The sequence below is a fragment of the Grus americana genome, chromosome 34 (genome assembly GCF_028858705.1).
Source record: "Grus americana isolate bGruAme1 chromosome 34, bGruAme1.mat, whole genome shotgun sequence".
Taxonomy (NCBI): domain Eukaryota; kingdom Metazoa; phylum Chordata; class Aves; order Gruiformes; family Gruidae; genus Grus; species Grus americana.
The window spans coordinates 360927-387120 of NC_072885.1; the positions used below are offsets into that span (position 1 = coordinate 360927).

Consider the following 26194-nt stretch of genomic DNA (forward strand, 5'->3'; position numbering starts at 1 on the left):
ACCCAGCCCTGGTCACCTGTGACAGCCCAGTAGCACCCAGTGCCACCCACCCGTGCCCTCCCAGTGACACTCCCAAGCGGGCCCCCCCCCCCCCCAGTCGTGTCCCACCCCCCCCACGGCGATTTCACAGGAGCCACGCGTGGGTGTCACGTGTTTATTTAGGGTACAAAGCTGGGGATGCCCCTGCGACACCCCCGCACCCCCCAAGGTGTCAAGGACCCCCCCCCAAGCCCCTCGACCCCCCCCCCAGCACCCCAGTGCATTGAGGACCCGCCCCCCAGCACCCCAAGATGTCAAGGTCCTGCCCCCCCCCCGCACCCAAAGGTGTTGGGGACCCCCTGCCCCCCCCCCAGCACCCCAGTGCATTAGGGACCCCCCCCCCAGCTCCCCAAGGTGTCAGAGGACCCCCCCAATCCCCCCTTGACCCCCCCCAGCACCCCAGTGCATTAGGGACACCCCCCCCCCCCCAGCACCCCAAGGTGTCAGGGGAACCCCCAATCCCCCCTTGACACCCCCCCCAGCACCCAAAGGTGTTGGGGACCCCCTGCCCCCCCCCCCAGCACCCCAGTGCATTAGGGACCCCCCCCAGCACCCCAAGGTGTCAGGGGAACCCCCAATCCCCCCCTTGACGCCCCCCCAGCACCCAAAGGTGCCCCCCCCTCAGCAGCAGCTCTCGGCGATCGGGTGCCCCCCGGGATCGGAGGGTGCCGGGCGCTGCCCCCCCACGGCCACGTAGCGACGGGTGCCACGGGGGGGGGCGCGGGGGGGCACGGGGGGGCAGGGGGCACCCAGACGGCACCGCTGCCACCCACGTCGCACCTCCGCCTGCACCTGCAGGCACCGGCACGTGTCGCGACATGGCACGCCACCGCACGACATGCCCGTCGTGTGTCGTGCCCCCCCCCCCCCCCCGACATGTCGCGACGCGCTGTGACGCACCTCCTTGTTGACGAAGCAGTAGAGGACGCTGACAACGAGGCCCTGGGGATTGGGGGGGGGGGGGGCACCCAGATATGTGGGTGCACGTGGTCACACCACCCCCATGTGCACACACCCCCCATTGCCCCCCCATTGCACCCCCATTGCACCCCCCCATTGCCCCCCCCACGCCCCCCATTGCACCCCCCCATGCCCACTCCATTGTCCCCCACACCCCACCCCCACCCCCCCCGCCCCCCCATACCCCCCCATACCCCCCACGCCCCCCATTGCACCCCCCCACGCCCACTCCATCGCCCCCCCCACCCCCCCACGCCCACTCCATCGCCCCCCCACGCCCCCCGGCCCCCCATTGCACCCCCACGCCCACTCCATCGCCCCCCACACCCCCCGTTGCACCCCCCCATGCCCACTCCATTGTCCCCCACACCCCCCCACGCCCCCCCATACCCCCCCATACCCCCCACGCCCACTCCATCGCCCCCCCACGCCCCCCGGTCCCCCACTGCACCCCCCACGCCCACTCCATCGCCCCCCACACCCCCCCACGCCCACTCCATCGCCCCCCCACGCCCCCCGGCCCCCCATTACACCCCCCCACGCCCACTCCATCGCCCCCCCACGCCCCCCCGGCCCCCCCACCTGGGAGGAGGAGAGCAGCAGCTGGAGGCAGAGCCGCACCAGGCGCAGGGTGCCCCCCCCCTGCCCCTCACCCACCAGGGCGAAGGCCACCTCGTGCACCCCCAGCAGCGGGATCAGCGTCAGCGTCGAGCGGGCCAGCCTGGGGGGGGGGGACACACTTGGGGACCCCCCCGGGGACACTCGGGGACATTCCTGGGGACACCCCCCCTGGTGATGGGGACCCCCCTGGTGATGGGGACACCCCTGGGGATGGGGACACCCCCGGGGACACCCCCCCCCCGGTGACGGGACCCCCCCTGGTGATGGGGACACCCCTGGTGATGGGGGACACCCTTGGGGACACCCCTGGGGACACCCCTGGGGACATGCTTGGGGACCCCCCCCCGGTGATGGGACCCCCCCGGTGATGGGGACCCCCCTGGGGACCCCTCCCCCCGGTGATAGGACCCCCCCACTGATGGGACCCCCCCGGGGATGGGGACACCCCTGGGGATGGGGGACACCCTTGGGGACACCCCCCCCCCCGGTGATGTGGACCCCCCCCGGTGATGGGACACCCCTGGGGACCCCCCCCCCCCGGTGATAGGACCCCCCCACTGATGGGACCCCCCCGGGGATGGGACACCCCTGGGTACCCCCCCCCGGTGATGGGACCCCCCCCCTGGGGATGGGGACCCCCCCTGGGGACACATTCGGGGGCGGGGGGGGGGGGTGTGTTGTGTGTGTGTGCCCCCCCCGCACACCCCGTGTCCCCACCTGACCCTGGTGTCCCCCCGCGACACCTGATGCGCCCGGACTTTGGCCACCAAGATGCGGACGATGCGCACGAACACCACGAAGTTCACCTGGGGACACCGCCCGTGTCACACACACACACACCCCCCCATACCCCCCCCCCCCCCAAAGCAGGGGGGACACCGTGTGTCCCCCCCCCACCCCGGTGTCACCCACCGCCACGGCCATCAGGATGGGACATCGGATGATCCACCACACCGCCGCCTTCTCATTCCTCTCCCAGCACCTACCGGGGGTGTGGGGGGGGGGCTCAGCCGGGCACCCACGTCCCTTCCCCCCCCCCCCTTGGGGACATCAGCGTCCCCCGGGGGTGACAAATGGGTGACGGGGTGGGGGGGGGTCCCGCAGCCTCACCCCTCGTTCTCGTAGAGGTACCTGACCACCACCCACGGCACCACGAAGAGCACGGGGGCTCCTGGAGGGACCGGGGGTGTCACTGGGGGGGGTGTGACACGGGTGGGGGGGTGACACGGGTGGGGGGATGTCACCGGGGATGTGTGTGACACGGGTGGGGGTGTGACACGGGTGGGGGGGTGTCACCGGGGGTGTGTGTGACACGGGTGGGGGTGTGACACAAGTGGGGGGGGTGACACGGGTGGGGGGATGGGGGTGTGTGTGACACGGGTGGGGGTGTGACACGGGTGGGGGTGTGACACAAGTGGGGGGGTGACACGGGTGGGGGGATGGGGGTGTGTGTGACACAGGTGGGGGTGTGACACGGGTGGGGGTGTGACACAAGTGGGGGGGATGGGGGTGTGTGTGACACGGGCGGGGGTGTGACACAGGTGGGGGGGTGACACGGGTGGGGGGATGTCACCGGGGATGTGTGTGACACGGGTGGGGGTGTGACACGGGTGGGGGGGTGTCACCGGGGATGTGTGTGACACGGGTGGGGGTGTGACACGGGTGGGGGGGTGACACGGGTGGGGGGATGTCACCGGGGATGTGTGTGACACGGGTGGGGGTGTGACACGGGTGGGGGGGTGTCACCGGGGGTGTGTGTGACATGGGCAGGGGTGTGACACGGGTGGGGGTGTGACACAAGTGGGGGGGGTGACACGGGTGGGGGGATGGGGGTGTGTGTGACACGGGTGGGGGTGTGACACGGGTGGGGGTGTGACAGGTGGGGGGTGACATGAGTGGGCGGATGGGGGGTGTCACCGGGTGGGGGTGTGACACAAGTGGGGGGGTGACACGGGTGGGGGGATGGGGGTGTGTGTGACACGGGTGGGGGTGTGACACAAGTGGGGGGGTGACACGGGTGGGGGGATGTCACCAGGGGTGTGTGTGACACAGGTGGGGGTGTGACACAAGTCGGGGGGGGGACACGGGTGGGGGGATGGGGGTGTGTGTGACATGGGTGGGGGTGTGACACGGGTGGGGGGATGTCACCAGGGGTGTGTGTGACACAGGTGGGGGTGTGACACAAGTCGGGGGGGGGACACCCGTGGGGCCAGGCTCACCCCAGCCGAGGAGGAGGAAGGCGGGGAGGCAGCGCTCGCCGGAGAAGGCTGCGAGCACCAGGAGCTTGTGGAGGAAGAGCCCCTCGGCCAGCAGCCACCCGTAGTTGGCACCCACGCAGTACTGGGTGACCGCCTGGGCCAGCCGGCACCCTGCCACCGCCTGCCACGCCACGCCGCAGGTGCAACCGCCATCAGGGTGGCACCGGCGGCGTGGTGGGACCAGCGCCCACCCTTGGGTGCTCCCAACCTTTGGGTATCCCCACCATGGGTGCCCCCCTTGATGGGAACTCTCTGATGGGTGCCCCCACCCTTGGGTGCCCCCCTTGATGGGAACTCTCCAATGGGTGCCTCTACCCACCCGTGGGTGCCCCCTCTCCTGGGTGTCCCCCTTGATGGGAACTCTCTGATGGGTGCCCCCACCCTTGGGTGCCCCCCTTGATGGGAACTCTCTGATGGGTGCCCCCACCCTTGGGTGCCCCCCTTGATGGGAACTCTCCAATGGGTGTCCCCACCCGTGGGTGCCCCCCTTGATGGGAACTCTCTGATGGGTGCCCCCCACCCTTGGCTATCCCCGCCATGGGTGACTCCCTTGATGGGAACTCTCCAATGGGTGTCCCCACCCGTGGGTGCCCCCCCCCCACCCATGAGTGCCCTCCTTGACAGGAACTCTCCGATGGGTGCCCCCACCCACCTAAGGGTGCCCTCCTTGATGGAAACCCTCTGATGGGTGTCCCCACCCACGGGTGTCTCCACCCACCCATGGGTGCCCCCTACCCTTGGGTGCCCCCCGCCCATGGGTGCCCCCCTTGATGGGACCTCTCTGATGGGTACCTCCCCCCACCCATGTGTGCCCCCCACCCATGTGTGCCCCCCACCCTTGGGTGCCCACCTGCTGACCCAGCAGCTGCAGAGGGTGCCCGGGGCCGGGGTGCAGGTGCCGTCGCAGCAGAGCGTCCCGCGTCAGGATGGCGCCCGCCCGCAGCATGAAGGAGAGGAAGAGGTTGGCGTGGATGAAGTTGCGGGTGCAACGCAGGCGCCTGCGGGATGAAGGGCGGTGGGCGGCAGCACCCATAGGCGCCCCGCTAGCACCCATGGGTGCCCCGTACCTGAAGAGCAGGAGCAGCAGCAGCGCCAGGAGGAGGGCGACGAGGGAGAGGGAGTAACCCACGGTGTAGAGGAGGCGGAACTGCTCCAGCAGCCAGGCCTGCCGCTGCGGGGACACGGGGGGACACAGGGGGACACGGGGGGACACGGGGACAGGGAGGTGGCACAGGGCACAGCGTGGGGCAACGGGGCATGGTACGGGGCACGGTGCAGCGTGGCGCGCTGGCGTGGGATGGGCGCAACACGGGACGGTGCAACATGGCACGGCACGGTGCAACAGAACACGGCATGGTGCAACAGAACACGGCACGGTGCAACATGGCACAGCACAACACGGCACAGTGCAACATGGCACGGCACAACACGGCACAGTGCAACACGACGTGGTGCAACACAACACAGCATGGTGCAACACGGCACAGTACATGGCACAGCGCAACACGGCACGGTGCAACACGGCACAGCACAGTGCAACACGGCACGGTGCAACAGGATGTGGCACGGTGCAACACGGCACGGCACGGTGCAACACAACACAGCACGGTGCAAAAGCACATGGCACGGTGCAACAGGGCACAGCATGGTGCAACACGATGCGGTGCAACAGGGCACGGCACAACACGGCATGGTGCAACAGGATGTGGCAGGGTGCAACACGGCACGGCACGGTGCGCAGCACAGCATGGCACGGCGCAGCATGGCACGTTGCACGGCGCAGCAGGGCACGGTGCGACGCAACATGGCAAGGTGCAACACGGCATGGTGCACAGTGCAACACCGTGCAGCGTGGCGCAGCCCGGTGTGTGTCACGGCACGGCATGACACGGCGCAGCCCAGCAGCTCCCGGCGCAGCACGCCGCAGCGCAGCCTGATGGCGCGTGGCACGGCACAACGTGGGGCACAACACGTGTCAGCCCGGCACGGCACGGGGCACGGCACAGCGCAGCGTGGCACAAGGAACGGCACGGCGTGGTGCACAACGCAGCACGGCACAGCGCGGCACAGGGCACAGCACAGCACGGCAGCGGGACACATCCCAGCATGGCACCTCCCAGCACGGCACGGCGCGGCACCCCACAGCACCCCATGGCACCCCGCGGCACAGCACCCCACAGCACCCCATGGCACAGGACCCCACGACACCCCACGGCACCCCGCAGCACCCCATGGCACGGCACCCCACGGCACCCCACGACACCCCACGGCATGGCACCCCGCAGCACCCCATGGCACGGCACCCCACAGCACCCCACGACACCCCACGGCACCCCGCGGCACCGAGCCCCCCACCTGCAGCGGCTGCTCCTGCGCCAGGTCCTCGCACTGCGAATGATCCTGCCAGGGTCGCCCCGTCTCGTCCGTCACCCACCGCCCGTCGGGTCCGCAGCGCCGAGCCACCACCCCGCCCTGCACTGAGCACCCCGGCCCGTCGCTCCGCGGCACCCGGGAGGGGGCACCCAGGGGTGGTGGGGGGCACCCAGGGGTGGGTGCCACCCCCATCCCCGTCCCCGTTACCTCGGTGGTGCCAGGGCAGGTACCAGGGGCAGGGGACGGTGACGGTGCTGTTGGGCGCCGCGTCCCCCCAGCAGGCGTACATGTCGAAGCTGCGGTTGCAGACAGGTCCTGGGGGCGCAGGGGGGGGGTGTCAGGGTGTCCCCCGATGTCCCCGTCCCACCCCAAGCGTCCCCCACCCTGTCCCCGCTCACCGGGTGCCGGGGGATCGAGGCGCAGGCGAAGCTCGCAGGCGTGCCGGTACTCGCGCCAGGCGGCCAGCGTGGCTTGGGCTGAGCGGTCCTCCTGCAAGGGGACACGGCGAGGGGGGGGGGGGGACACGGCCACCGTGGGGTCACCGCGATGGGGCCACCACAGTTGGGGGCCACCACAGCCGGGGACAGCACCATGATGGGGTCGTCACCGCTGCGGTTACCACCGTGGGGACAATGTGGCTGGGGCGAACACTGTGGGGCCACCACCATATGGGCACCACCATGATGGGGCCACCGCCATGGGGCCACCACCATGGGTTCACCATGATGGGGCCACCACCATGGGGCCACCATGACTGGGGCCACCACCATGGGGCCACCACCATGGGTTCATCATGACTGGGGCCACCACCATGGGTTCATCATGATGGGGCCACCACCATGGGGCCACCATGACTGGGGCCACCACCATGGGGCCACCACCATGGGTTCATCATGATGGGGCCACCACCATGGGGCCACCATGACTGGGGCCACCACCATGGGGCCACCACCATGGGTTCATCATGATGGGGCCACCACCATGGGGCCACCATGACTGGGGCCACAGCCATGGGTTCACCATGACTGGGGCCACCATGGGGCCACCACCATGGGGCCACCATGACTGGGGCCACCACCATGGGGCCACCACCATGGGTTCATCATGATGGGGCCACCGCCATGGGGCCACCATGACTGGGGCCACCATGGGTTCATCATGATGGGGCCACCGCCATGGGGCCACCATGACTGGGGCCACCATGGGGCCACCATGGTCCTGAGTGGGGGGGACGTCCTGCCGGTGGCAGCTGGGGTGGCTCCCGGTGGTGTGGGGGTCCCGAGGAGGCAATGGGAGGATCTGGGGGGGGGTTGGTGTCCCAGGGTGTGGGGGAACCCCACGGGTGATAGTGGGGGGGTTCCTGTGGGGGGATGTCTCACCTCTGCCCCACGCAGGACCCGGCTGAGCAGTGGGGGGGCCGCTGCCCGGTGGCCCATGATGGCGACGGTGGCTCCTGGCCGGTGCTCTGTGTGTCGTCCCCCCCCGCGTTACCGGCACTGCCCCCCCCCCCCCCCGACGCGCTCGTTGCCGGGGAGCTGCACCGGGGGACACACAGGTCCACGGACACGCGTGGGGACCGTGGGCGGGGACAGCCGTTGTGGGGGGTGGGCAGCCGCCGCCCCCCCCCGTCGTCCCGTCCCCCCCCCCGGTGATGCCGGTTCCTCCCGGTGCCACCTCGGTGTCCCTTGCCCGCCCCCCCCCGCGCTGTGTCCCGGCTCTCCCACGCGTGTCCCCCGCTGCCCCTCAAAGTGCCCCTATGTCCCGTCCACTTCACCCCGACCCCCCCCTCCACGCCCCCCGGCGATGCCGATGCCTCCCGGAGCCACCCCCCCGTGTCCCGGGTCCACGCGTGTGTCCCCCCCCCCCGCTGCCCACCTGTCCCCCCCACGCTTCACCCCGACGCCCCCGTGGGCCCCTGCGGTGCCCCCTGCTCTCCCCCCGGTGCCTCCCGATCCCCCTCCCGGGATCCCCGGTACCGGTTGTGCGTGGGGTTCCACCGCCCTCGGGGCACCGGCACCGGCTCCGGTGGCACCGCCCCCGGGAGGGGCGGGGGCACGGGTGGGGGTGGGAGGGGGGGGGCTCAGTCGGAGCAACGTGACCCGGTGGAAGCGTGGAGCCTGCCCCACGTCTCGAGTGGGGGACCCGGGAGGCTGCCCCACACATCCTGGGGCTCCAGTGTCCCTCCCGAGGGGGGTGGAGGGGGGGTGGTCCAGGGTCACCCACGGGGGTCCAAGGTCACTCAAGGGGGCACCAGCATCACCTACAGGAGCCCCAGTGTCACCCACGAGTGTTCCTATGTCACACAAGGGGCTCCAGTGTCACCCACGGGGAATTCAGGGTCATCCGGGGGACTTTTGGGTCACCCACGGGAGCTCCAGTGTCACCCAGAGAGATTCTGTGTCACCCGGGTGGGTCCAACATCACCCACGGGTGCTCCAATGTCACCCACGAGTCCTCCAGTGTCACCCAGGGGGCTCCAGCATCACCCACGGGTGCTTCAGAGTGACTTGGGGAGGCCCACAATCACCCAGTGGGGCACCAGTGTCACCAGTGGGTGCTCCAGTGTCACCCGGGGGGGGTCCAGCATCACCCACGGGTGTTCCAGACTCTCTCATGGGTGCTCCAGTGTCACCCGGGGGGGGTCTGGCATCACCTGCGGGTGGTCCAGTGTCTCCCATGGGTGCTCCAGTGCCACCCGGGGGGGGTCTGACATCACCCACGAGTGCTCCAGTGTCTCCCACGAGTGCTCCAGTGTCACCCAGGGGTCTCCAGTGTCTCCCACGGGTGCTCCAGTGTCACCCAGGAGCATCCAGCATCACCCCCAGGTGCTCCAGCGTCACCCGGGGGGGGGTCCAATGTCATCCACGAGTGTTCCAGCATCTCCCACGAGTGTTCCAGCATCACCCAGAAGGCTCCAAGCTCACCCACGGGTGTTCAACTGTCTCCCACGTGTGCACCAGCGTCACCCAGGGGTGCTCCACTGCCACCCACGTGTGCTCCAGCGTCACCCGGGGGGGGGGGTGGGGTGGGGTGGGTGTCCAAGCTCACCCACGGGTGACCAGCGCTACCCGCGGCTGCCCGGGCGCGCGCCTTAGCGAAGAGGGGGGGGGCGTGTCCCAGCGAGGGGGCGTGGCCGAGCAGATCCCGCCCCAGCCACAGCGAGGGGGCGTGGCCGAGCAGAACCCGCCCCAGTCCCAGCGAGGGGGCGTGGCCGAGCGGCCGAGTAGGACACGCCCCCCCTCCCCTCCCCTCCCGCCGGCCCCGGGGTCGCGCGGCGGTGAGGTCACGCAGCGCGCGGCGCAGGATGGTGGCGGGCGCGTTCCCGCTGGCCAAGCTGCTGACGCTGGGCGCGCGCCAGCTGAGCCGCCCCCTGGCGGCCCGGATCAAAGCCGGGGCGCGCGCCAGCCCTTTCTTCCGCACCTACATCTGCCTCCCGCCCGCGCAGCGTGAGTGGGGGGGGGGACGGACACGGGGGGGGGGGGGGGGGTGGGGGGGTGGACACGCACCGTGGGAACAGGGGAAGGGGGGGGGCGGGGGGTGGAGCCTTGCCGGTGCCCCGCCGCTCCCTGCCGGTTTCCGCTCTCCCCCCATCCCCGCAGTGTATCACTGGGTGGAGATGCGCGCCAAGATGCGGCTGATGGGTTTCCGCGGCGCCGCGGTCAAACCGCTGAACGAAGAAGCGGCGGCGGAACTAGGAGCGGAGCTACTCGGGGAAGCGATCGTGTTCGGCGTGGGAGGGCTCTGCCTCTACTTGGAATACGCCCGGCAGTCGGGACAGGCCCGGCGGCGGGAGGAAGAGCAGGCGGCGGCGTTACGGGAGGTGGGGGAGCGGCTGGAGCGGCTGCAGGAGGAGCTGAACGCCATGGCGGCGCGCCTGCCCCCCGGCCACGCCCCCGCCGGCTCTGACCACGCCCCCGCCGCAGGCCACGCCCCCGGAGTTGAAGGCTCAGGACACGCCCCCGCTGGGCCCGGCCATTAAAAGCGTCCACGTGCTCTTCCCGGCGCGGTTTCCTTTAAGGGGCGGGTGGCGGTGATAGGCTGCTGGAAGTGGGAGGGGTGGGGCTTGCCCACCGTGGTGGGTGGGGCTTTCGGGTGAATGGCCGCTTGGGGCGGAGCTAATGGCGGTGGGCGGGGCCTGGAATAGGGCGGGCCTTCAGGTGTGTCCACTTGGGGGGCAGGTTTTTTTTGATGGGCGGTAACCAGGGGGTGGAGCTAGTGGCGGTGGGCGGGGCTTCAGGCAGCATGGCGCTTGGGGGCGGGGCCTGGTGCTTCAGCAGTGAGGATTGGAGCAGTGCTAAGGGCTGGGGCGTGGCCTGACCTTTTTTGGGTGGTACTTGGGGTGGAGCTAAGGGTTGTGGGCAGGGCAAGTGTAGGGGGCGTGTCCAGGAGCATGGGGTGGGGAGCTGGAGGGTGGAGCCAAGAGCTGGGGCGGGGCCTAAGCCCTGGCTGGGCTGTGATTGGTGGGGAGCTGCTTGGGGCGGGGCTAGGATGAGTGGGCGGGGCTGGCACATGCTATTAAAGCAAAGCCCCCCCCCACGGGTGGGGTCCCCACGGGTGTCACGGACACAGGTATCATGTACAAAACAACCGCATTTATTCGGGGAGGGGAGGGGGGGGGACACCCCCAACCTCCCCCCTACCCACCTCTAAAATAAAAAAAAAAAAGGTGAAAAAAACCCAAAAGTGGCATAAAAAAGACCCCGGGGGGGTGGAGGGGGGGCTTCTCTTATTCCCCCCCCCTCCCCAGTATAAAAAAAGGGGGTCCCCAAACTAGCGGTGAGGGGGGGCACAGTGGGGGGAGGGTGGCTTTGGTCCCTCCCAGTCGGTAAGGCACAGCCTGGGGGGGTCCGGCCTGGAGCCCCACCCCCCACAGGGCGGTGAGGGGGTGAAATGGGGGGGGGGGGGGAACAAGGGGAACCCCCCCAGTCCCCCCCCCCAGGCTGGGGAGTTAGGGCGTGCTCCGCTTCCGCAGCTCCACCACGAACACTGAGGGAGGGAGGGGGGGGAATGCAATGTCATGGAGGGTCCCCCACTTACCCCACCTGGAGCCCCCCCAAAGTGCTTGCCCCTCCCCTACTACCCCCACCCCTCCAGTGCCCTGTTCCCCCCCTCCCTTGTCCCATGACCCCCCCACACCTTCAATGATCTCCTCCTTCATCTTCTGCAGCTCCCTGCGCACCTCCTCCAGCAGCTCCTGGGGGGGGGGGGGGGCACAGGGTGAGGGGATGTGGGGAGACCCCCCATTATGTCCGTGTCCCCCCCCCAACACCCCCCCGACCCCAGTACCTGTTTGATTCGCTCGAGGTCGGGCTCATCAGCAGGGCCGGGGGGGTCGGCGGGGGCAGCTGGGACAGCCGACTTCATCCTGGGGTGGGGGCAGAAATAAGTTGGGGACCCCCCCCCCCCCAGTCTTCCCTGGGTGCCCTTCATCTTGGGTGCTCCCAACCTGCCCCCCCCCCCCAATCCTCCTCTGGGGGTACTAGAGACCCCCCCTCCAGCCCCCCAAACCCACCTGGGCAGCGTGGAACTAGCCTTCTCCCAGGGCCTCCGCACGGGCTCTGCGGGGAGAGGGCAGCGGGTGATGGGGGGGCTCAGCGACCCCCCCCCCCAAAACCCCTCCTCTAAAGGAGGCTCCCCCTCCCCACGCCTGCCGGACTACATTTCCCAGCATGCCCTGCCCCGGGGACGGGCCGCGGGGCACGCTGGGAAATGTAGTTTCCCCGCACTCACCCGCTGGTTGCCCCGGGGTCCTAGTGCTCGGCTCCGCCTCGTCCTGCGGGGACAGAAAGCGGGGTCGGGGTGTGTGTGTGTGTGTGGACACGCGTGGGGTGGACACGCGTGACGTGTCCCCCAGCATCTGAGTACGAGGGGTTTCATTGCCCTTGTGGTGGAGCAGGGGGAATGGGATGGGGGGGGCACACGCAGCACACCCCCCCCAATGGGGGGGGTCCCCCAAAAAGTGGGGGGGGGGCACCCACGCTGGTGACGTCCTCATCCCTCTTTGGCACTGGCTTGTCCCCCTGCAGGGTGGCTTTCCTCCTGGGGGGGGGCAAAGGGGGGGTCAGCGTGGGCAGACGGATGCCCCCACCTTGGGGGTGGGGGCTGCTGGGCAGAGTGGGGTACCCCCCCCCCCCTCACCGTCGGGCCAGCATGGCGCTCATCTCCTCCATCAACCCCCCCCCGGCCCCCCCCCGGGCACTTTCGCCCTTGGGGGGTGCAGGGGGGACCCCCGCACCCGGTGCCTCGTCCTGCCAGGAGAAACGGGGGTGATGCAGAGCCCCCCCCCCGCCAAGTTATTGCCTCCCCCCCCCCCCCAAATTGCACCCCTCACCTTGCCGACTTTCCTGAGTTTAGCCCCCGCGATGGCAGCGGCGAAGCCGGAGCCCCCCCCGGGCGCCCCCCCAGCAGCACCCGTCGCCGCTGGCAAAGGGGGGGCCGGTGGGACCCCCGTGGCTGGCGGGGGGCCAGGGGGTGGGGGGGGCCCTGGGGGCGGGGGGGGGGCCAGGAGGCGGCGGGGGGCCTCCAGTGGGCACGGCCGGGGTGCCTGGTGGGGGTGGGGGGAGTGGTTTAGGGGGTGTCCTGGGGTGGAGGGGGGGGTCCCATCCCCAGTGTTGGGGGGAGATCAGCCGTGGGGACCCCCCCACCCCACATCACCCACCTGCAGCCGCCACGCGGCGCTCGGGCTCCTCCAGCACCTGCCTGGGGGGGGGTGAAGGGTGAGCACCCACAGCCCCCCCCAGCACGGGGGGGCCCCCTGGCACCCCAACATCATGCTGCCCCCCCCCCCCAGCACCCCCACTTTGGGGGTCCCCCACCTCTCCTGCTGCTCGGGTTCCTCCGGAGCCAAACCATCGGGGTCCGGCCAGGACAGCGGGGTGCCTGGATTTGGGGGGGCAGGGCGGGGGGGGGACACACGGACAACACACACGACAGACACAAGGCAAAGTCAGGGGGTCAGGCCACCCATAGGTGCCCCCCCCCACTCACCCACCCACCACTCACCCTCCTCCAGCGCCTGCAGGGCTCGCAGCACGGCGGCGGCGAAGAGGGCGGCCTCGCGGGGGGCCCCGAAGCTGAGCCCCCAGACCCGGCGAGCCTCCCGCCACTGGTGGAACTGGGGGGTCGCCTGGCTGTAGCGCAGCCCCCGCCCCAGCGGGCAGTTCAGCACCACCTAAGGGCACCCACAGGGGTGGGAGGGGGAGGCAGCGCACCCATGGGTGCCCCATAGAGCATCCTCAGGCTTTGCGTTGGCCCAGAGTCTCTACAGCACCCATGGGTGCCCCGTGTTCACCCTGTGCCCGGTGTTGATACATAGAGCCTCCTGCACCCACGGGTGCCCCAGAGAGCCTCCTGCACCCACGGGTGCCCCAGAGACACCCCCTATACCCACAGGTGCCCCAGAGAGTCTCGTCATGCTTTGCATTGCCCCATAGCCCCTCCTGCACCCATGGGTGCTACATTAAGCACTCCCATGCCTAGCATCGCCCCCATAGTCTCTACAGCACCCGTGGGTGCTCCGTGCCCACCCTATACCCAGTGTTGGTCCGTAGACCCTCCTGCACCCATGGGTGTCCCATAGAGCACCCCTATACCCATGGGTGCCCCATAGAGAACCCCCATATCTATGGGTGCCCCATAGAGAACCCTGCACCCACGGGTGCCCCACAGCCCCCCACACCCCCAGCATTCCCCCCTACCCCCAGGATGCCCCATGCCCAGCATTACCCCATAGCCCCTGCACCCGTGGGTGCCCCACAGCCCCTCCCACCTTCAGCATGACCCCATACCCACCCCACCCCGGCACCCATGGGTGCCCCGGGGCACCCTCACCTGCTGGTCGGGCTGCATCTTGCGCCCCACCAGGCGGAAAGCGTTGGCGCTGGGGTTGTGGTAGAGCTGGACGCAGCTGAGGGTCTGGGGACCCCCACCCGCCGCCACCCACTGCTTGTGGGTGTCATCGTAGAGCAGCACCACCGCCCGGGTGCTGCACAGCACCGTCTCGCTGCGGGGCGGGGGGGGCGATGCTGGGTGGGCACCCCCCGGTAGGGGTGTCTCCCCATGGGGTGGGACCCCCTGGGTGCAGGACCCCACCAGCATGGCCCCCCCGCCCCGGGGTGCAGGACCCCCTGGCATGGGCACCCCTGGGTGCTGGGATCCCCGGCATGGGCACCCCCACGGGGTGCAGGACCCCCCCCTGGGTGCAGGACCCCCCCAGCATGGATTCCCCCACGGGGTGCTGGACCCCCCCTGAAGTGGGACCCCCCTGGGTGCAGGCCCCCCCGGGTGCTGGACCCCCCAATATGGGCACCCCTCATGAAGTGGGACCCCCCCCTCACCATGGACCCCCCCCACGGGATGCAGGACCCCCCCCCCCAGCGAGTGCTGAACCCCCCGGCGTGGGCCCCCCCACGGGTGCTGGACCCCCCCAGCACGGGCACCCCCGGGTGCTGGTGTCCCCCCCAACATGGGCACCCCCACGGGGTGGGACCCCCCCTGCGTGGGGACACCCCCTATACACGAGTAAACCCTGGGTGTGTGTGGGGGGACACCCCAGGTTTGGGGACACCCCCCACGCGTGGGGCCCCCCCCAGGACCAGCCGTGGGGCACCCATGGGCGCGCTTCCCCTCCCCCCTTCCTCGAGCACCCAACCCACAGGAGCACCCCAACACACCCCACCCCCCCCGTGCCCCCCCTTTTTCCTTCCTCTTCTCCACGGGGAACCCGGGCGTCCGGGCTGCCCCTCCCCCACTTCCTTAGGGTGCGCTGCCCCTCCCCCCGCCGGGACATCCGGGTGGGGGGGACACGCGTGGGGGGGGGCTGTGTTTGTGTAGGGCCGACCTGACACCCCCCCACCCCACGGGGAAACTCGGGCAGGGAGCGGGGACGGCACGCGTGGGGAGGGGGAACCCACGGGTCCCCGCTGTCACCCACCCCCACCCCCGGGGCGGCTCCCAGTGCTCCCAGTGCCGCTTCCCAGTGCTCCCAGTGGCTCCAGTCCCACAGCCCAGTACTCCCAGTACCACTTCCCGGTCCTCCCAGTGCCTCCGGTCCCACAGCCCAGTGCTCCCAGTGCCACAGCCCAGTGACTCCAGTGCCACTTCCCGGTGCTCCCAGTCCCACAGCCCAGTGCTCCCAGTGCCACTTCCTGGTATTCCCCGTCCCAGTCCCACTTCCCGGTGCTCCCAGTGCCTCCAGTGCCACTTCCCGGTGCTCCCAGTGCCCCTTCCCGGTATTCCCAGTCCCAGTCCCACTTCCCGGTGCTCCCAGTGCTCCCCAGTACCAGTTCCCGGTGCTCCCCAGTGCCCCCAGTGCAAACTCCCACTACCAGTTCCTGGTGATTCCCGTGCTCCCAGTACCCCCCGGTGCCCCCCAGTGCTCCCGGTGCCCCCAGTACCCTCCGGTAGCAGCTCCCAGTACCCCCAGTGCCAGCCCCCGGTGCTTTCCGGTGCCCCCAGCGCTCCCGGTACCAGTTCCCGGTGCTTTCCGGTAGCCCCGGTGCCAGTTCCCGGTGCTGCCCAGTACCCCCAGCGCTCCCGGTACCAGTTCCCGGTGCCGCCCAGTGCTCCCCAGTGCTCCCGGTACCAGTTCCCAGTGCTGCCCCCAGCGCTCCCGGTACCAGTTCCCGGTGCCGCCCAGTGCTCCCCGGTGCTCCCGGTACCAGTTCCCAGTGCTGCCCAGTGCTCCCGGTACCAGTTCCCAGTGCTTTCCGATAGCCCCGGTGCCAGTTCTCGGTGCTGCCCGGTGCTCCCGGTACCAGTTCCCGGTGCTTTCCGGTAGCCCCGGTGCCAGTTCCCGGTGCTGCCCAGTACCCTCAGCGCTCCCGGTACCAGTTCCCGGTGCCGCCCAGTGCTCCCCAGTGCTCCCGGTACCAGTTCCCAGTGCTGCCCAGTGCTCCCGGTACCAGTTCCCAGTGCTTTCCGGTAGCCCCGGTGCCAGTTCCCGGTGCTCCCGGTACCAGTTCCCGGTGCTTTCCGGTAGCCCCGGTGCCAGTTCCCGGTGCTGCCCAGTGGTCCCCCGTGCTCCCAGTGCTTTCCGGTACCCCCAGTATTGCCCAGTGCCCCCAGTGCCAGTTCCCGGTGCTGCCCAGCGCCCCCGGTGCCAGCTCCCGGTGCCCCCCGCCCCGGCCGCTCACCTCATGCTGGCGGCGACGCGCTGGTGCCGGGCCGGGCCCTTCCGGTACTGGCGGGGGGGGGGGGGGAGGACCGGCCGGTCCCGGCAGGCGGTGACGCCCCGCCCCCTCGAGGCCCCGCCCCTCCCGGTAACGGCGGCAGAGCGGGCCCCACCCCCGCGTCCTTAAAAGGGCAACGGATCGGGTGGCCCCCTCCCCCCCTGCCCAGTGTCCCCCAAAGCTCTCCAGTTCCGGGGACTGGGAGCACTGGGAGGTACTGGGGAGGCTCCGGGGGGGGTACTGGGGGGCTTTGGGGGGCTCCGAGTTGGTACTGGGGGGCACTGGGGACGGTACTGGGGGGCTCTGGGAGGGCACTGGGGGTCTCTGAGGTGATACTGGGGGGTACTGGTGGGGTACTGGGGGTCTCTGAGGTGATTCTGGGGGGCTCTGGGAGGGCATTGGGAGGCCTCTGAGGTGATACTGGGATGTACTGGGGGCACTGGGGGTTTCTGAGGTGATACTGGGGGGCTCTGGGAGGGCACTGGAGGTCTCTGAGGTGGTACTGGGGGGTACTGGGCATCTCTGAGGTGATACTGGGGGGTACTGGGGGGCTCTGGGAGGGCACTAGGGGTCTCTGAGGTGATACTGGGGGGCTCTGGGAGGGCACTGGAGGTCTCTGAGGTGGTACTGGGGGATACTGGGGGGCACTGGGACATACTGGGGAGGGTCTCGAAGGTGCTGGGAGGCGCTCGGGGGGCTCCGAGGGGGACTGGGGGGCCCCGGTGCCGGTTCCCGGTGCCGGTAACCCGGTGCCCGGTTCCGGGCTCTCCGGTGCGGCCCCGCCCCTGGCCCCGCCCCCGCCGCCCCGGGCTCCGCCCCCCCCCGCCGCCGCCGCCGCCCTTTGTCCGCCGCCGCCGCGGGCCCCGCCATGGCGTCGCGGTGATGCGCGGCGGGGCCGGCCCGGGAGTAACGGGGCCGAGGGGAACCGGGAGCCCCATGCGGGGGCCGCCGCCATGGGGCAGGTCCTGGGCTTCGCCCACTGCAGTACGAACCGGGAACCGGGAGGGGCGGCGGCGGCGGCATCGGGAGGGGCCGGGGATGGGGGGACCGGGATGAGGGAACCGGGAGGGGCCGGGGCCGGGGGACCGGGGACGGAGCTGTCTGGGGCGGCGGCACCGGGAGGGGCGGGGGATGGAGAGACCGGGAGCAGCTGGGGATGGGGGGACCGGGATGGGGGGCACCGGGAGTGGCTGGAGATGGGGGTACCCGGGATGGGGGTACCCGGGATGAGGGTCTCGGGGATGGGGGCACTGGGAGTGGCTGGAGATGGGGGTCCCGGGGCTGGGGGGACCGGGATGGGGGTCTCGGGGATGGGGGTACCCGGGATGGGAGCACCGGGGATGGGGGCACCGGGAGTGGCTGGGGATGGGGGTACTGGGGTTGGGGGTACCCGGGATAGGGGTATGAGGAGACACTGGGGATGGGGGTACCAGGGATGGGGGTACCCGGGAGTGGCTGGGGATGGGGGTAGCCGGGATGGGGGCACCGGGAGTGGCTGGGGATGGGGGTAGCCGGGATGGGGGTACCTGGGATGAGGGCCCTGGGGATGGGGGCACCGGGAGTGGCTGGGGATGGGGGTACCGGGGATGGGGGCACCGGGAGTGGCTGGGGATGGGGGTACCGGGGATGGGGCACCGGGACTGGCTGGGGATGGGGGTAGCCGGGATGGGGGTACCAGAGATGGGGGTACCAGGAGACACTGGGGATGGGGGTACGGGGAGCAGCTGGGGTTGGGGGTACCTGGGATGGGGGTACCTGGGATGAGGGCCCTGGGGATGGGGGCACCGGGAGTGGCCAGGGATGAGGGTACCGGGGATGGGGTACGGGGAGCGGCTGGGGGTGGGGGTACCCGGGATGGGGGTACCGGGGATGGGGGCACTGGGGGACAGGGACACCGGGGACGGGACATGGGGCAGGGTGTGTCTGGAGTGGGTACTGGGGGGGCGGGGGGGAGCACAGGGACTGGGAAGGTAGGAGCAGACTTGGGGGGGCACTGGGGGGGGCAGGGACACAGGTGGGGGTGCCCACAGCCCCCCATGCCCTCTGCTCCCCCCGCAGAAGAGGCTCCATCCACGGCCTCCACCACGCCAGACTCCACGGAGGGTGAGTGGGGCTGAGCCCCCCCATTTTGGGGTGCAACTTTGGGGAGGAGGGGCCATGGGGGATACCCCGACACCCCCCCTTTGACACCCCCCCCCCAAAAAATACCCCACCCCAAGGTGGCAATGAGGAGTCGGACTTCCCCGAGCTGCAGGCGGCACCGGAGCCCCCCGAGGAGGAAGAGGAGGATGAGGATGAAGACGGGGCGACGGCGGCGGGGGGGGGACCCCGGGGATCCCCCCGGGAACTCACCTTCTCCTACATCGCCTTTAGGGGAGGGGGTCCCCACAACGAGCCAGGACCCCGCTGTCGTCGAGATTCCCGTCGGGGACGCTCTTCCCGCCTGAGCTCGGGGCCCCCCGGGGGGTCCCCCCGGGGGCCGGACCCCCACTTGGCTGCCAGGGCCCCCCCAAAGCGTCCCGAGGAGCCCCCAGCCCCTCCCGAGGGGCAGCTGGAGGTTGGGGGTGCCCTGCCGGAGTTGGGGGGTCCTGAGACCGAGGAGACCCCCATGAGCCTGGGTATGGGGGGGGTCATGGAGGGGACTCGGGGTGATGGGGCACCCTGGGGGGGGGGGCAGCCTGAGGCCATGGGGGGGCCCCGGGGCTCCCTGAGGGGGGTGTTGGGGGATCATGGTGGGTCCCTACGGGGGGGCTTGGGGCAATGGGGGGTCCCCAAGGGGGGGCTTGGGGCTATGAGGGGTCCGGGGGGGGCTGGGGGTGATGGGGTACCCAAGGGGGGGGCCCGACGGGGGGGGTCTCAGGGCAACGGGAGGTCCCGGGGGGGGGGATCGGGGCCATGGGGGTGCCGGGACACTGTTTCGGGCCGGACATGACCCCCCCCCCCCCCCACTCCCCGTCCTTTCCCGCAGCAGCAGAACCCACGGGCCCCCCCCCGCCCACGCTGCCCCCCCCGCCCGCAGTGGGAGCCCCACGCCCGCCCCCCCCCGCGCCCCCCACCCCGGACCCGCCCCCGGCGCCCCCCGACCAATCACCGAGCCCGCTGGGAGCTGATGTCCTGGGTGAGCGGCCAATCAGAGCCTCGGGGCACCCACGGCGGGGGGGGGCACCCACGTGGGGGGGGGGGGGGCACCCAGGCGTCCGGTTGCGGGGTGGACCCAGGCGTCGGGGTGCGATTGGTGGCTAAAAATAGGGGTGCCCCCCCCCAAAGTCGTGTGTCCCCCCCCCCAGCAGCACCCCCGGGAGCTATGGAGGGCCAAGGTGGGTGTGGGGGGCACCCATGGGGGGGGAAGCACCCCGAGGAGGGGGGGGGGAAGGTGGGTGCTCCCCGTCCCCGCACCTGGGGCTGTCACTCGGGCTGGGGACAGCTGGGTGCTGGCGGGGGGGGGGGGGCATGGGGGCTCTGGAAAGGATACTGGGAGCACTGGGAGGCACTGGGGGAGGGGCTCTGGGAGCACTGGGGGGGCTCGACGGGTCCCTGGGGGGGCACTGGGGAGCACTGGAGGGACACTGGGAGCAGCGAGGGGGCTCGGGGCGGGGGGGAGCACTGGGAGGCACTGGGGGGGCTCTGGGAGCACTGGAGGGGCCCCGGTGGGCTCGAGGGGATAATGGGGGGGGGGGCACAAACACTGGGGAGCACTGGAGGGACACTGGGAACACCGAGTGGGCCCGGGGGGGGACACTGTGAGCACTGGGAGGCACTAGAGGGGATACTGGGAGGCATTGGGAGCACTGGGAGGTGCTGGAGGGGCACTGGGGAGCACTGGAGGGACACTGGGAACACTAGGGGGGCTCGGGGGGGGGCACTGGGAGGTACTGGGGGGCACTGGGAGGTACCGGAGGGGATACTGGGAGCACTGGGAGGCACTGGGAAGTACTGGAGGCAATACTGGGAGCACTGGAGGGGATACTGGGAGGCACCGGAGGGGATACTGGGAGCACTGGAGGGGATACTGGGAGCACTGGGAGGCACTGGGAAGTACTGGAGGCGATACTGGGAGGCACCGGAGGGGACACTGGGAGGCACTGGGAGACACTGGGTGCACTGGGAGGCACCGGAGGGGACACTGGGCGCACTGGGAGCACTGGGAGGCACCGGAGGGGACACTGGGCGCACTGGGAGCACTGGAGAGGATACTGGGAGCACTGGGAGGCACTGGGAAGTACTGGAGGCAATACTGGGAGGCACCGGAGGGGACACTGGGCGCACTGGGAGCACTGGGAGGCACTGGGAGGCACCGGAGGGGACACTGGGCGCACTGGGAGCACTGGGAGGCACCGGAGGGGCGCACTGGGAGCACTGGGCGCACTGGAGGGGACACTGGGCGCACTGGGAGCACTGGGGACACTGGGAGCACTGGGCGCACTGGGAGCACTGGGAGGCACCGGAGGGGACACTGGGCGCACTGGGCGCACTGGGCGCACTGGGAGCACTGGGAGCACTGGGCGGCACTGGGAGCACTGGGCGGCACTGGGGACACTGGGAGCACTGGGCGCACTGGGAGGCACCGGAGGGGACACTGGGAGCACTGGGCGCACTGGGGACACTGGGCGCACTGGGCGGCACTGGGAGCACTGGGGACACTGGGAGCACTGGGCGGCACTGGGGACACTGGGAGCACTGGGCGCACTGGGAGGCACCGGAGGGGACACTGGGAGCACTGGGCGCACTGGGGACACTGGGCGCACTGGGCGGCACTGGGCGCACTGGGAGCACTGGGGACACTGGGAGCACTGGGCGGCACTGGGAGCACTGGGAGCACTGGGCGCACTGGGAGCACTGGGGACACTGGGGACACTGGGAGCACTGGGAGCACTGGGAGCACTGGGAGCACTGGGCGCAGCGCCGTGTCCCCGCAGTGTGGGAGCTGCTGTACTGGCGGGCGCCGGGCCGGTCAGCGCTGGCGCTGGCGGGGGTGCTGGGCACCCTGGGGTGCCTGGCGCGGTTCAGCGCCGTCAGCGTGGGCGCCTACGGGGCGCTGGCCGTGCTGGGGGTCACCCTGCCCCTGCGCCTGCACCGCCTCACCCTGGGGGCGCTGCGCCGGCGCCCCCCCGAGCACCCGTGCCGGTGAGTGGCACCCCGGGGACCCCGGGCGGGGACGGGCCCTGCCCCCATGGCACTGTCACCGCCGGGGGGGGGTCCCGGGCTTGGGGGGGGGGGGTGTCTCTGTGCTGGGGGGGGTGTCCCTGTGCTGGGGGGGGTCCCGGGCTTGGGGGGGTCCTGGGCTTGGGGGGGGGTGTCTCTGTGCTGGGGGTGTCCCTGTGCTGGGGGGGGGGTGTCCCTGTCCATGGGGGGTGTCCCTGTGCTGGGGGGGTCCCTGTGCTGGGGGGAGGGTGTCCCTGTGCTGGGGGGGGTCCCGGGCTTGGGGGGGGGGGGTGTCCCTGTGCTGGGGGGGTCCCCGTGCTTGGCGGGGGGTGTCCCTGTGCTGGGGGGGGTCCCGGGCTTGGGGGGGGTGTCTCTGTGCTGGGGGGGTCCCTGTGCTTGGGGGGGTCCCTGTGCTTGGGGGGGGGTGTCCCTGTCCTTGGGGGGGGTCCCTGTGCTTGGGGGGGTCCCGGGCTTGGGGGGGGTCCCTGTGCTTGGGGGGGTCCCTGTGCTTGGGGGGGGGTGTCCCTGTCCTTGGGGGGGGTCCCTGTGCTTGGGGGGGTCCCGGGCTTGGGGGGGGTCCCCGTGCTGGGGGGGTGTCCCTGTCCTTGGGGGGGGGTCCCTGTGCTTGGGGGGGTCCCTGTGCTTGGGGGGGTCCCTGTCCTTGGGGGGGGTCCCTGTGCTTAGGGGGGTCCCGGGCTTGGGGGGGGTCCCCGTGCTGGGGGGGTGTCCCTGTCCTTGGGGGGGGTCCCTGTGCTTGGGGGGGTCCCTGTCCTTGGGGGGGGTCCCTGTGCTTGGGGGGGTCCCGGGCTTGGGGGGGTCCCTGTGCTTGGGGGTGTCCCTGTCCTTGGGGGGGGTCCCTGTGCTTGGGGGGGTCCCGGGCTTGGGGGTGTCCCTGTGCTGGGGGGGTCCCTGTGCTTGGGGGGGTCCCTGTCCTTAGTGTGGGGGTGTCCCTGTGCTTGGGGGGGGTCCCTGTCCTTAGGGGGGGGTGTCCCTGTCCATGGGGGGGGGGTGTCCTTGTCCTTAGTGTGGGGGTGTCCCTGTCCTTGGGGGTGTCCCTGTCCTTGCGGGGGTCCCTGTCCTTGGGGGGGGCAGGTCCCTTTCCGTGGGGGTGTCCCTGTCCTTGGGGGGGGTCCCTGTCCTTGGGGAGGGGAGTCCTGCCAGCCCCGTGGGGTGTCCCTGCCGTCCCCATCCCTCATCCTGGGTGACCCTGCCATCCTCACCCACCCCCCCCCGCGGGGTGTCCCCGTCCCCCCCCCATCGGTCCCCGTCCCCGTGCAGGACGCAGTGGGAGGGGGCCGTGGGGCTGAGCCCCGAGGAGCAGCAGCGCTGGGCCCGGCGCCTGGCCCAGCACCTCGCCGCCGCCACCCGCACCCTCACCCGCCTCTTCCTTGTCCACAGCGTCCCCGAGTCCCTCAAGGTGACCGTCACCCTGCGGGGGGGCTGGGGGGGGGGAACGGGGACACGGGGGGGCACGAGGGCATGAGGGGGGCTTTGGGGACACGGGGGGATGTGGGGGACACGGGGGGGACATGGGGGGCATGGGGACTTGGGGGGCACGAGGGGGGCTTTGGGGACATGGGGGGACGTGGGGGACACGGGGGGAACGTGGGGGACACGGGGGGGATGTGGGGGGCATGGGGACACGGGTGGGGGGGGACAAGGGACACTGAGGGACAGGGGGACATGAGGTGCATGAGGGCACGGAGGGGTGCTGAGGACGTGGGGCACAAGGACGCTGGTGGCATGGGGGGCAGCCGGGGTGGTGATGGTGACGGTGACGCCGGGCTCTGGCCACAGTTCGCCTTCTTCTTCTACCTGCTGACCTACGTGGGGGCTGTCTGCAACGGGCTGACGCTGCTGGGAGCGGGTACCGCACCGGGGTGGCACGGGGACGGGGGTGGCATGGGGACAGGGACAGGGATGGCACCGGGATGGGGACGGGGATGGCACCGGGATGGGGACGGGGGTGGCACGGGGACAGGGACAGGGATGGCACTGGGATGGGGACGGGGGTGGCACCGGGATGGGGACGGGGATGGCACCGGGATGGGGACGGGGATGGCACGGGGACAGGGACGGGGATGGCACTGGGATGGGGATAGGGATGGCACTGGGATGGGGATGGCACCGGGATGGGGACGGGGATGGCACGGGGACAGGGACGGGGATGGCACTGGGATGGGGGTGGCACCGGGATGGGGATGGGGGTGGCACGGGGACAGGGACAGGGATGGCACTGGGATGGGGACGGGGGTGGCACTGGGATGGGGACGGGGATGGCACTGGGATGGGGATGGGGGTGGCACGGGGACGGGGACAGGAACAGCACGAGGACAGGGGATGGGGATGTGGGACACAGATGTGGGATGGGGGATGGATGGGACACAAGGACAGGGATTTGGGATGGGGACATGGGATGGGGACAGGGGACAGACAGGTGGGACGTGAGGACAGGGATTTGGGATGGGGACGTGGGATGGGGACATGGGATGGGGACAGGGGACAGTGCCAGGGGACAACACGGGGACTGGGGACAGGCGGAGGGCTGCCAGGCGGCACGGGGACAGGGGACAAGGTGTGGATATGGCCGGGGGACAAGGGGACAGGCGTGGGGGACACGAGGCGTGCCTGGGGACAGGGGGGGTGGCGTGGGGACGGGGGGACAGGACGGGGCCCTGGCGTGACGTGGTACTCCCCATCCAGGCGTCATCGGCGCGTTCACCTTCCCCGTGCTCTACCGGCACCACCAGGTATGGGGACACGGGGGGGGGGGACACGGGGAGGGGACAGGGGACAGTGGGGCAGGTCAAGGGGTGCCCCTCTGCCCCCCCCCCATGACCTCGATGTCCCCAGGCCCAGATTGACCAGTACGTGAGCCTGGTGAGGAACCACTTGGGTCACCTCCGAGCCAGGTGAGGGCACCCCAAAAACCCACCCTGCACCCCAAAACCACCCCCTGCACCCCAAACCCCCATCTCTCGCACCCCAAAAATCACCCACCTGCACTCCCAAAAACCCACCTCCTGCACCCCCAAAGCCTGCCTCCTGCACCTCAACCCCCCCCCCCGGGGACCCCAACCCCACCCACGGGTGTCCCTGGGGGGTCTTGGGGTGCCCCAACCCCCCCAACTCTGCTCTGCCCCCAGGATCCAGGCCAAGCTCCCGAGTGCCAAAGCGAAGCCGCAGTGACCCCCCCGTGTGTCCCCCCCCCCGCGAGGTGACAGCTGGGGGGGGGGGCTGTGGGAGGGGTCTCTCCACATCCCTCCCACCCTGCGTGGGGGGGGTCACTCGGGGGAGGTGGGGGTTTTGTCCCCGCTCTGTGTCCTTCCCCCCACCCCACCTGCGTGGGGGTGTGTGTCAGACTTTAATAAAAACTCTTGTGACAGCCAGGCTTGATTGTGCAAGGGGTGTGGGGACGGGGGGACGTGGGGGGAACACGGGGGGGGGGAGCGTGGGGGGGCGTGGGAGGGGATACGGGGGGGGAGCATGGGGGGCGTGGAGGGCGGGGGGACAGGGACATGAGGGGACACGGGGAGGCACAAGGGACACGCGGGGCCATGGGGACACGGGTCTGTGCGGGGACAGAGCGGGGCACAAGGGGCCGTGAGGGAACACGCGGGACACGAGTGGGGCACCGGGTCCCCCCCACTGCTGCAGGGTTGGGCTGTGCTGACTCAGCAGCCGGGCAACGGGGGAGCCCGGACGCCTGGGTGTCCCCCCCCGTGTCGTGTGTCCCCTCCCCCGTGTCGTGTTTTCACCCCCCCGTGTCGTGTTCCCCCCCCCCCCCGTGTCCCCTCCAGCCCAACGAAACGCGCGGGAATCCCGCGGCGCAGACCCCGCCCCCTCACCCTGACCCCGCCCCCTCCGGCCTCGCCACGCCCCCTCTCTCGTTGCCAAGGGTACGGCGGTTGCCGCGCGACGTAAACAAAGGACGCCGGACGTGGTGACGTCAGGGGCATGGAACGCCGTCGCCGGGGCGACACGCGCCGTGTTTACTCCGGCGGCGGCACGTGGGGACGGGACGGGACGGCGGGAGGGGGACACCGGGGATGGGGGACACCGGGGATGGGGGACACCGGGGATGGGGGACACCGGGGATGGGGGACACCGGGGATGGGGGGGACCGGGACCAGGATGGGGGGACCGGGATGGGGACACCGGGACACCGGGGATGGGGGAACCGGGATGGGACACCGGGATGGGAACACCGGGGATGGGAACGGGGGGACCGGGACCAGGATGGGACACCGGGGATGGGGGGACCGGGACCGGGAATGAGGGGAAAGGGGATGGGACACCGGGACCAGGATGGGACACCGGGATGGGAACACCGGGGATGCGGGGATCGAGATGGGACACCGGGACCAGGATGGGACACCGGGATGGGGACACCGGGGATGGGACACCGGGACTGGGGATGGAGACACCGGGATGGGGACACCGGGGATGGGACACCGGGACCGGGGATGGGGACACCGGGGAGAGCCCGGCCGGAGCCCGGCCACAGAGATCGGGACACCGGGGCCCAGATACAGGAGACAGCCCGGCCGGGGCACCGGGGACCGGGACACTGGGGTTGGGGACACCGGGGAGAGCCCGGTCGGGACCCCCGGGGCTGCGGCCCCCCGGCAG

General features: G+C 71.2%; 4 protein-coding genes across 4 annotated transcripts; 2 read left to right on the top strand and 2 right to left on the bottom strand.

Moving 5' to 3' along the window:
* Nucleotides 1-660: 660 nt before the first annotated feature.
* LOC129198641 (gastric inhibitory polypeptide receptor-like) lies at nt 661-7734 on the bottom strand. Its single transcript, XM_054808105.1, has 13 exons — nt 7631-7734; nt 6650-6740; nt 6459-6566; nt 6234-6355; nt 4946-5049; nt 4729-4876; nt 3840-3999; nt 2731-2791; nt 2533-2602; nt 2338-2426; nt 1582-1720; nt 940-981; nt 661-831 (listed from the first exon to the last, which is right to left on the bottom strand). Exons 1-13 carry the CDS (start codon nt 7685-7687, stop codon nt 661-663), a joined length of 1362 nt encoding a protein of 453 aa, XP_054664080.1. The 5' UTR covers nt 7688-7734.
* A 1782-nt stretch (nt 7735-9516) lies between these two features.
* OPA3 (outer mitochondrial membrane lipid metabolism regulator OPA3) lies at nt 9517-10246 on the top strand. Its single transcript, XM_054808197.1, has 2 exons — nt 9517-9697; nt 9851-10246. Exons 1-2 carry the CDS (start codon nt 9556-9558, stop codon nt 10228-10230), a joined length of 522 nt encoding a protein of 173 aa, XP_054664172.1. The 5' UTR covers nt 9517-9555; the 3' UTR covers nt 10231-10246.
* Nucleotides 10247-10683: 437 nt separating this feature from the next.
* On the bottom strand, nt 10684-18920 carry VASP (vasodilator stimulated phosphoprotein). The gene is given in 15 exon segments (XM_054808196.1): nt 10684-11237; nt 11388-11445; nt 11538-11616; nt 11764-11809; nt 11982-12024; nt 12230-12290; nt 12390-12499; nt 12583-12750; nt 12752-12795; nt 12910-12950; nt 13067-13130; nt 13254-13422; nt 14082-14253; nt 16385-16544; nt 18773-18920. Coding segments are annotated over 14 exon segments (1098 nt in total). The 5' UTR covers nt 16390-16544; nt 18773-18920; the 3' UTR covers nt 10684-11199.
* RTN2 (reticulon 2) lies at nt 17066-24951 on the top strand. Its single transcript, XM_054808195.1, has 10 exons — nt 17066-17404; nt 18479-18523; nt 18640-19038; nt 19389-19538; nt 21337-21544; nt 22841-22979; nt 23360-23429; nt 24266-24312; nt 24416-24474; nt 24709-24951. Exons 1-10 carry the CDS (start codon nt 17374-17376, stop codon nt 24749-24751), a joined length of 1191 nt encoding a protein of 396 aa, XP_054664170.1. The 5' UTR covers nt 17066-17373; the 3' UTR covers nt 24752-24951.
* Nucleotides 24952-26194: the final 1243 nt, after the last annotated feature.